The sequence below is a fragment of the Chamaea fasciata genome, unplaced genomic scaffold, assembly GCF_029207755.1.
Source record: "Chamaea fasciata isolate MVZ Bird 193981 ecotype frontalis unplaced genomic scaffold, bChaFas1.0.hap1 SCAF_26, whole genome shotgun sequence".
NCBI classification, from domain to species: Eukaryota; Metazoa; Chordata; class Aves; order Passeriformes; family Sylviidae; genus Chamaea; species Chamaea fasciata.
In genome coordinates, this window is record NW_027094111.1 from 499,095 (window position 1) to 509,703 (window position 10,609).

Below are 10,609 nucleotides of genomic sequence, written 5' to 3' on the forward strand. Positions count from 1 at the left end.
TCCTCTCCAAGACGCATCAGCTGTGAGGTCGAAGTGTGTCCCTGGCCGTGATCCCGCTGGATTTAAATCCCCGCGTGCTTCACTGCAGTGCATCCCTCTGCCCGTGCAGGGGGGTCAGGGGGCTCTGGCGGCTGCCAGAACCGGGGGTCCCTGGTGCCTCCCCTGGGCCCCCCCTGCCCCGGCCAGGGCAGGACCCCCCGGCTGGGATCCGTGTGTCACGGCTGTCCCCGTGGGTGGTGGCACGTCCCCAGCACGTTGTTCCCCCCGTGCCCTGCCGGGGCTGACAGGGGTGAGCCAGGGTTTCCCCAGGCTTTCTCCATAACGGGAGCTGCTCCCGGCCCCTCTGCCCTCCTGCTCCTCTCCATAAGAGGCGAGACGGGGAGAGCCGAGAGGAGCCCGTGCCTGGCTCTGCTCCCTGGATTCCTTTCCTGCCCGTCACCGACAGATTTAGTCCCCAGCGTCAGCCGCGCCGGGGCCGGCGGGAGGGCGCGGGGCTCGATGGTGGCACTCGATGGTGGCACTCGTGGTGCCCGGGAGTCCCCCGGGGGTGATGGGGCTGTGCCCGGGGTTGTTTCCATCCAAACAGGCCGGGGGTCCCGGTGGGCACCATCCCTGGCACGGGGACGGCGCTGGGGGGGCACAGCTGGAGGGGTGCGGAGAGAGAGAGAGAGAGAGGGGATGTGGTGGTGATTCCCCTGCCTTCCTTCCTTCCTTGCAGCCCCGATGCTCAGTGTGATCCTTGCACTCGGATTGCTCAAACCCCTCCAAAAAACCCCATTTTTAGCTCTTCCAAATGAACTTTGCTGGTAGAACAAAACCCACCTGCAAACAACAGAGGGCTGGAAAGGTTCGGCGCTTTTTTGGCCTTGGATCCTCTCCTCCCACAGTGCCAGCAGTGGGCAAGCTGGGGCTGGGGACACCGAGGGCCCGGTGCCACCCACAGGTGCCTGGGGAAGGATGAGCACCCCACGATGGAACTGGGACATGAGGAAACCTGGAGCTCTTTGTCTGGAAGGGAAAGTCCCCAAACCCCAAATTTTTGAGTTTTGAGGATTATGTTGCTGCAGTTTTTAGGAAACCCTCACCCTACACCCCAGCACATGGAGCCCAGGGATCTCTGGATCCTCCCGAGGGAAGGGCTGTGAGCAATAACTGGTGCTTTTGGCAATTAATCTCGTTAAACCTCTTAATGAACCGTGATCAGGTTACAGGCTTGTCATCTCAGATTGCTGGGGATTAGCAGGAGCAGGGAGTGGAGCAGGCAGGGTTAGGGGGCATCCCTGCTGCAGGGTTGGGACTTGGGCTTAATATCGACCTATTCCATTCCATATACTCAATTTTATGTATTCATTATAAATCACAGATATCAGGGCTGCAGGGGGAATCTGTCCCAGCATGAGATGGGACAGCGAGCAAGGCAAAACCTGCCAGCAGCACCTTGCCCTTTGCTGGACACGTCATGGAGCTATTCTGGGGACCATCCCTCACTGCTCTGCCCTTCCCAGGACTTGCCAATCCACAGATTTGGCTGCTGTGGGTGTAGGGAAAGCCTGGGGCTGTGGGGAAGGGGCAGGTGCAGGGCCTGGGGTGCTGGGGATCCACTCCGGACAGGAGCAGGAGGATAATTCCCCTCTGCTGGGGACACAGTCCCTGGAGGAGGTGTGGGATCCTGCCCGAGGCAGGGACATGGAGCACCTGTGGGCCCTGGGAAGGAGCAGCTGTGGCACGGGCAGAGGCGTGTGATCGGATTAGGGCAGCCAGGACTGAAAATAGAGACGCTGCTCTGTGATGGGAAACTCGGGGGTGATCCAGCCAGCCCTGGGTGGAGGTGACAGGCAGGGATACCTGAGCCCTGGAGAATCCTGGCTGGGACACTCCTGGCTGTGCCCAGCTCCAGCCCGGCCTTCCTGGAGGGAGAAAGACCTTTACAAGAACCCACGTCCCCAAGCCCTCCTGTGGCAGCATTAATGACCCCATTTCCCTTAAAAGATTCCTTTAAAAAAGGGCTCAAATGCCTAGACAAATCTCTTCTGAACACCCAAATGCTTGGAAAAGGGGGTGAGGACGGGGGTGAGGCTGACCAAGACATTTTCTGTCATTCATCACCCAGAAGCAGAGGGTCTGTGGGAGTCACCAGGGTGCAGCTGTGCCAGGGAGGGTGGGCACCCGAGCTGAGCCTCATCCCAGCTCTGCTGGGCCATGGGGGGCACAGGCAGGACCTCAGGAGAGGTGGCAGATCAGCCTGGAGCTGGGGCGCCCACCAGGCTCACATGGAGCCCCAACCCTGCCCAGCTCTGCAGCATCCCCAACCCATCCCTGCCCTCATCCTGCTCCAGACAGGGCCAGGCACCATCCACACCCTGTCACTGGTCCCCCAGGGATGTCCCTGGGATCCCACTCCTCGTGAGCCAGGCAGGGCAGGAGCAGGGGGAGCCCCGGGCTGGGCCAGCACATCCCAGCGTGGGCACAGGGCTGGGGCTGGGCAGGAGTGAGCGGGGCAGGAACTAGACACATTACCTCGCAGGGCAAAACAACCCGATTGCTGAGGTTTAACGAGATCAGTGACTTAAAGAGCTTTAGTGGGGAAGAGAGAAGTGGACCAAGAGGAGCTTAACACAGTAAGGCGAGCACAGAGCATCCAGGTGCCATGGGAAAGGGCCTCTGAGGTCTGGGAGGTCTCCAGAGCCACAGCAAGGCCCCTGGGCTCTGGGGCAGGGGCTGATGAGGTGGTGAGGGCAAGGTGGCCACCTTCAGGGCAGCATCCCCCGCCTGGCAGGCACAGGGGGCCAGGACAGAAAATAGGGGATTTATGGGCGTTCCTCAGCACATTTGAACTGGGCTGAAGCACAAGGCTGCTCGTCCCAGGGGTGAGGGGTGGGAAGATGGAAATACCGCAGCTCAGAAGGAGCCAGAAACACGGCCAGGTGTGTTCCCAGGTCCGGGTCACAGTCCCGGCCCCCGCGGACCCCTCCGAACCCGACTGCCCTGGTCAAGGAGCAGAACCAGATCAAAATCCCAGCGTGGGGCTTCAGCCCCCCGCAGAAGGACGGTGAGGAGCCCGGGCTCATCTGCCGGGAGGGATGAATCGGAGGAGGAGGAGAATCCCACCGCTGGGACTGCGCGGCCGCGATCGCCGCCCGGAGGAGGGCGGGCGGCCGGGACGGGCCCGCCGTGCGCGGCAGCGCCCTCTCGTGGCCGCGCCGGGGGCTGCTCCGGCTCCGCCACCGTCCCCTGGCCCTGGCCCCGACACTGTCCCCTGTCCCCTCTGCCCTGGCCCTGTCCGCTGTCCCCTAACCCCAGTCCCCTCTGTCCTCTGTCCCCTGTCACTGTCCCCTGGCCCCTCTGCCCTGGCCCTGTCCCCTGTCCCCCCTGTCCCCTGTCACTGTCCCCTGGCCCCTCTGCCCTGGCCCTGTCCCCTGTCACTGTCCCCTGTTCCCTCTGCCCTGGCCCTGTCCCCTCTGTCCCCTGTCTCCTGTCACTGTCCCCTGCCCCCTCTGCCCTGGCCCTGGCCCCTCTGCCCTGTCCCCTGTCACTATCCCCTGTCCCTTCTGCCTTGGCCCTGTCCCCATGTCCCTGTCCCCTGTCACTGCCCCCTCTGCCCTGTCCCGAGTCCCTGTCCATTGTCCCCGTCCCCTGTCCATTGTCCCTGTCCATTGTCCCCTGTCCCTTGCCCTGAGTCCCAAGTCCCTGTCCACTGCCCCCATTCCCTGTCCACTGTCCCTGTCCCCCATCCCCGTCCCTTTACTGCCCTTCATCACTTTTGCACCAACCCTGTCCCCTCTCCGTCACCCTTGTACCATCCCTGTCCCTCTTCTGTCACCTTCCCACTGTCCCTGTCCCCTCTCCATCGCTCTCCCACTATCCCTGGCCTCCCCTCCATCACTCTCACGTGGTCTCTGTCCCTTCTCCATCACACCTCCACTGCCCCTGTCCCCACTCCACTACTCTCCTCTGTGTGTGTCATGCCCTCCATCACTCCCTCACCCTCCCTGTCCCCTCTCCATCAGCCCCCCGCATTCCCAGCCTTCCCCCCTCTCTCCCATCAACCTCTCAGAGTCCTTCCAGCCCTGGGCAGTTTCTGTCCCTGCCGTGGGTCCCTGTGTCCCCCTCACACCAACCCACCCCACCAGGCCCAGCCCAGAGGAATTAACGGTGGGAAGGGGAGAAGCCAGGCTTAGGTATTAACGTGCCACATTAATTTTATTTTTCCCAGAAAGTCTGTCACAGAATAATCCCATAAACCCACCAAGTGTGGGTGCTGTTTATGTAACGGTGCTGGCAGGAGGGCAGGGAGGCAGCGGGGTTATGTAAAACCCTCCCGAGCCTGGGGGCTGTCCCGGCGCCGCGAGGGAGCTGCCTCCTGCCTGTCCTTGTGCTGCGGCTGCTCTGTGTGTGCTCTCCCCTGATCTGTGCCCCAAACGGGCCCAGGACCCCCGGCTATGGTGGAGTCAGCTGGAACTTCCTTCTTGTGGAGATGCAGGACGTGCTGGCTGCTCCCACCATGGAATGGAACTCGGACCAGCTTCTGTTTCCTCTTAATTCCTGTTCCCGAGGCAGTGATCACTTCCCACTCCAGCCTGGGGAGCTGCTGTTACCCCTCCAGTCCCAAACCCAGGTGTGGCCACAGCTGCCTTCCCCACCCTCCCTGACTGAACTGCCCTTGCTGCTCCTCCTGCCGGGCAGGGGGACATCCCAGTGCCCCTGGGATGTGCCAGGAGATGGATGTGCCTTTCTCCACCCTTTGAAATCCTGAGCGTGGCATTCCCTGGGCACCTGGGGTGGACAAAAATCTTCATTGCAGCTCTTTGCAGGGTGGTGAGGAGCCTTGGACTCTCCTTGCCCTTCCACCGACCCTCCTGTCCTCACTGACTCCATCAGGCTCCCCCATCCTGGAGGAAAATGGGAATAAGTGTGTGAATTGTGATGGATGTCATGTTCCAGCTGAAGATACCCCAGGAATACAAAGTGGTATGAGATTGTATCCTTACTGAGACCGAGGGGTGGGGAGGAACCATCACGCAGAAGGATTTTTAATGATTTTAGTATTTCTGGTTTAATGGAGTTGATTTATTATAAATTTAAGGTCTTTCCCTGCATTTCCTCTAAGTCGGTTCTGCTCTAATCAGGTCAAAAGCTGATTTGCAAATAATCACCGGGGAAAGGGGGGAAATCGAGGGATTTAGGATCAAGCTGCGCATTCCATACTATTAATTGAAAGCCAGGGGAGATAATGTGTCTCTTCCCCTGGCTGAGACCCCTAAGCTGCTCTTAGCAGCAAACTCCGCTGGAATCACCTTCCAGCTGGGATTACACTCGGGAAAATCTCCCCTGGGGCTGAGGAGTGAAAGGGCAGGAACTGGGGAGCACCGAGAGGTGTCAGAGCACTCACAGCTCTGCACAGGGCAGCACAAAACCAAGTGTTCAATCAATTGTTTGAAAACTGGGATTAGTGGGGAAAAGAGAGTTCTTGAGTGTGGGGCTGCAAAGGCAGGATGGGAGCTTAAAAACTTCTCTGGCACCAATTTTCTGCAGATATTTATGTGCAAGCTGTGCATTGTTTGTCACCTTATGTGAGTTTTTCAGGACAGACCGTGTCTGTAGGTATGTGTGTATATATATATCTCTGTGCGTGTACACAGTGACATCCTGCTGCAGGAATTATGCACATGTTTTTCCACATCTCCCCACACACTCACAGGAGGGAAGAGGTCGATAATCAGTGAAATCCACTCCGGTATTAATTACATGCCATTACCGGGGCTTATTTGCTAATCCCCATTCTAATCACCCTCCCGGTTATGTTACAACCAGCACCTCAGGACTCCGCATGTAATGAATAAAATATATATCAAAGTTTATTCCAGAGCACGGGCGGCACGGTGCGGGCAGCGCAGCCAGGGTTACACAACAGACCTGCTGTCACACCAGGGAGGCGCGGCACATTCGGACGTCAGTGAAATCCCCCCCACCCCAGCCCAACCCCAGCCTTTTGGTTTCTTAAATTTAAATTCATAAATAAATAAATAGCGGGGGAACTTAGTGTTTTTTTTCCAGGGGGGGTTCATGCAGCTTCTGGGGAACGCCACAGCGGGAGCTCGGCACGGCGGAGCGGGAGCCGCTGGCTCAGGTGAGGGCCGGAGGAGGAGCGGGACGGGACCGCGGGGCCTCGGCAGCCGAACCTCTGCAGTTCCCGGCGGGGACGGGCTGCTTCCGTCCGCTCCCAGCCGCCCGTCCTGAGGCCGGCTCAGGGCTGGGGGACAGCGACGGGGACAGCGGCACCGGGGCCCTGCACAGGCTTTCAGTCCGGAGAGAGGTCCTTCATCCCGGAGAGAGAGAGATCCTTCTTCATCCCGAGCCCATCTCCGCCTGCTCGCTCCTTCCTGCCAGCCCGCAGCGACCGGCTCTGCCACCAGGTGACATTGGGTGTCCCCAAGGACGCTGGCTGGAAGCACCGGGAGCCTTCAAGTGTCCCTGCTCGGTCGTCAGAGCAGTCCCAAACTCCGGCTGGGTGGGAGGCGAGCGGTGCCAGCGGATCGCGAGTCCCGGCCCCGCGGGGATGGAGCCCACCCCGCTGCCCAGGGACGGTGCAGGTGCGGCGGCCCCGAGCCCGCTCGACTCCCGCCGGGGTTTGCGGGGGGCACGTCATGGCTGCCCCGAGTCAGTCACAGTCCCACCAGTGTCCCCAGCGCTGGGGTCCCCTCCTGGGGGCCTCGGACGGGGAAGGGGCCCTGCCCCAGAGCGGCTGCCCTGAACCTGCTGCCTTCAGGAGGGAGCGACCCCAGACCGAGCTGGGGGTGCTGGCAGCAGATTCCTCCATAAACACCCCCAAACCAGGCAAGATCCTCCAGAAACCCCAGATTCCGAAGGCTCTCCCGACGCCAGGGAGGTTCCCAGAACCTGCTGGGTCCCCCAAAATCATTCTGTCCCCCCAGTCTGCTGGTTCACTTCACCCCCTGGACCCTGACCCTGCAGGGTCTTTCAGGCACCACAACCTCAGGGCTGCTCTCCCCACCAAATTCCTCAGGGCACCCCAAGGTCCCCAGACCCTGCTGGGTCCCCTGGAGTGCCCCAAACCACGAGGTCCCCTATGGAACCCCGAATACCCCAAAGTCTCCCCCCATCAGAACCCTCTGGGGGCCCCAGACCCTGCTGGGTACTCCCACCCCTCAGAGTCCCCGAGACCCTGCAGGATCTCCCTCAAGGCACCATCAAGGACACTAAAGCCCTTCCAACCCACTGGGTCCCATCCCGCTGGACCCCTCAGACCATCTCCAAGGTCCCCAGACCCACCCACGTCCCCCAGACCTCCCCCACCCTGCAGGATCCCTCTGGGACCCCCAAATCCATTGGGTTCCAGCCCATCGGATTCCCCAGACCCTGCTGGGTGCCCCAACCCCACAGGGTCCCCTGGACCCTTCACACTCCGCAGAATTCAACTGTAACCCTCAAACCCACCAGTTCCAAACCCAGCAGACTCCTCTAAAGGACCCCAGACCCTGCTGGGTTACCCCACACCAGGTGGGCCCCAGATCCTGCAGGGTCCCCAAGGCCCCTCACACTCACCAAGGTGCCCCCGACCCCAGGACTCCCAAACCCAGCAGGTGCCATCCCACCAGACCCCCCGGGACTCCCTCAATGACCCCGGGCCCTACTGGATCCCCCCCAGCACAGGGTCCCGCCAGTGAGCCCCACAAGGTGTCCCTCCTCTTTCAGAACCCCCAAACTCCCCAGGTCCCCACAGACCAAACCCCCTCAGGTACCCCAGACCCCTCCAGCTCCCCAAACCTCCCGTGTCCCCACCGTTCAGACTTGCCAACGTCCTCTTAAGGACAGGATCCCCCCCACCACGGGGTCGCCCAGATCCTGCAGGGTCCCCCAGACCCACCCAAGCGTCCCCCATTTTCAGAACCCCCCCCACCAAACCTCCCCCCCCGAGCACCCCGGAGCCCCGCCGCCCCCCGCACCCGCCGCCCCTAGGCGGAGCCGCGGGCGGCCGCGGGCAGGCGGCGCACGGGGGTCCCGGCGGCGGCCCCGCGGCTCCGTGCGGGGGCCCAGGGCACGCAGCTGCGGAGGGCGCGGGCGGCGGCGAGCAGAGCCCCGGGCCGGGGGCGCGGGCGGCGGCGCAGCCCCTTCTGCAGGCGCTGGCTCTGCGCCGCCAGCGCCAGCTGCGCCTGGGCCACGCCGGCCCCGAGGCGGCCCAGGGTCTCCGCGCGGGCGGCCAGGCGCAGCTCGGCGTGCAGCAGCGCGCAGTGCACCTGCCGCACCCGCCCCTCCAGCTCGGCCGCCGCCCGCCGCCGCCCCTCGGCCGCCACCAGCCTCCGCCGCGCCGCCGCCAGCTCCACCGCGCCCGGCCCGCCGCTCTTGCCGTCGCCGCCGCCGCCGCCGCCGCGGGACGGGCGCTGCGCGTCGCCGCCGGTGGGGCTCGGAGGTGCCGGTGCCGCCGCTGCTGCAGCCATGGATGGGAGCGGGAGCGGCGGCGGAGGGATGCGGCGCGGATATATAGCCCGGGGGCGGTGCTGGCGGCGGCGGCTCGGCCCCGACGGGGGCGGCTCCGGCACGGGCTCCGCACCGGCACGGGGGAAGGGGGCGGGGGACACGCGACCCCGGACCGGGACGGCGCGGCCCGGGGATCGGTGTGGGCCGGGGATGAGCCGGCACCGCAGCGGCACCGGGCTCGGTGCGGCACCGGTGCCGGCGTTGATGGGCCCCCGGGCTCGGTACGGTGCAGCCCTGGCGGGGCTGCTCTGGCTCGGTGTGGCACCGTCAGGGGTCCCGGCTCGGTACCGGGCACCGGGCTCGGTACGGCACCGCCCCGGTGGCGTTAGTGGTGCTGGAAAACCGCCCTCCCTTGGAGGGGTCGGTGGGAAATGCGGAGCTGGGGACGGGAGGGATCACTGGGAAGCGCTGAGAAGGTCACCGGGGGGTCACTGGGAAAGGCTGGACTGGGAGGGGCCGTGGCCGGGGTGTCCCGGGGCCGGGGGCGTCCTTGGCCGTGTGGCTGTCACAGCAGTGTCGCTGTCAACGTCACTGTTGGCATCCCGTCATTTCCAGGTATCGATAAAGCCGGGAATGGGCTGGCAAGGGAGGGGGTGCGGCGGGAGCCACCTCGCTCCCCCCAGACCCCGGGTTTTGGGGCTCCCCCGGTTGGAACGTCAGCCTCGGCAGCTGCATCTTCGTGTAGGTGCGTGGGTCTCACATCGGAGCAGCGGAGATGGCAGAAACCAGGTGTCAAGGTTTCATCCCACCCCCGGACTGGAATAAAAGCCTAAGCCAAAAACAAAACCCCAGCCTAAATCTGTTTCAGGCAGAGCCACATCCAGCCTTCGGTGGATGTCGCCCACAGGGCTGCTGACATTTTTGCTTTCCTTACCTTAGGAGGAAAAAAAACCCATCTCTTGTGCTTTGCATCACATTCCTGCTCCTGCCAGGCTGCCACACGTCTGCCAGGCACCGGAGCAGCGTCAGCGGCTGCTGCGTCACGGCTCCGGCCCCCGCTGCCGGCTCGTCCCATCCCCCGGTGCCGCCGCATCCCCCCGCCCGGGGTCGGAACACGGCTCCGACATCCCCTGAAGCTCCTCGGGCTGCTTTCCAGCCTGTGGGGAAGCTGAAGTTCGCCTTGAGCGATCTGATAGAAATGCTGCTCTAAAACGAGGTGTGGAAGTTGAGGGGTGCTGCTCCACCGCGGGGTTAAAGCTCTTTCAATGCTCCCTCTGCCCCCGGCCCAAAAAAAATGTAGGGAGAAGCAGTAATTAAACAGAGCATCCTCCTCTCTCATTTTTTTGCTCTGATTTGGTGGAACCCGGACCCCCAGGGGGAAAGGGCCGGGGTGTGTCCTGCCCTGAGCTTCCCCCGTTCCCCCAAAAGGAAACCCCGGAATTGCAGAGGTTGGAGAGACCTCAGGAGGCGCCTGCTCCGTCATTACCTGCTCAGAAAATAATTGCTTTTTCGGGTCACCCCCCATCTCTGCACTGCTTGACGCCTTCCCAGCTCCAGCCCCTGCTCCGGGGTGACAAAAGGACACGGGAAGGGGGAGCAGCTGTGCCTGGACGTGAGTTTAAGAAATAAGGTGAGCTGGGGACACTGGGCAGTGAGGCTGAGGCTGAGCCCCCGGAGCAGCCGTGCCTCCAGGCTGTCCCAGCACATCCCAGTGGCGAGCAGACAGCGGCTGGTAAATGCAAAGAGTAGGAAAGGACAAGAAATGCCCCTGCCCTGAGGTAAGGCACAGCCTGAGTCCCCAAAACCCGCCGGCACTGCGGGATTTCTGCTCGGGCTGTGGAGCTATTAATGATTTAGCAGAGGAGGCTGCAATTAGCAGTGCTCAGAATAAACCTCGGTGATGCAAAAGCCCGGTGAGAGCTTTGTTCTCCCTCTGTTCTCCCTTCCCTGGCAGTGCCCCCGTGCCGAGGCACCAAGCCCCGGGATGGGACACCAGGATGGGACACCGGGATGGGACACCGGGATGGGACACCGGGATTCCCCCCGGCCACGGGGATTAGGGATGCAGGAGGACAGAGCCGAGGGATGCAGTGGCCTCATCTCCAGCCTCTGTAAAGCCCTGTGCTGGGATGTGCTCCAGAAAAAGGGAGCCTTTTTACAGGCAGCAATAATT

General features: G+C 62.7%; 1 protein-coding gene across 1 annotated transcript; it reads right to left on the bottom strand.

Annotated features, from left to right (window-relative positions):
* Positions 1–7,961: 7,961 nt before the first annotated feature.
* On the bottom strand, positions 7,962–8,456 carry TRNP1 (TMF1 regulated nuclear protein 1). The gene has a single exon (XM_066204667.1). The coding sequence runs from the start codon at positions 8,454–8,456 to the stop codon at positions 7,974–7,976; it is 483 nt and encodes a 160-aa protein (XP_066060764.1). The 3' UTR covers positions 7,962–7,973.
* Positions 8,457–10,609: the final 2,153 nt, after the last annotated feature.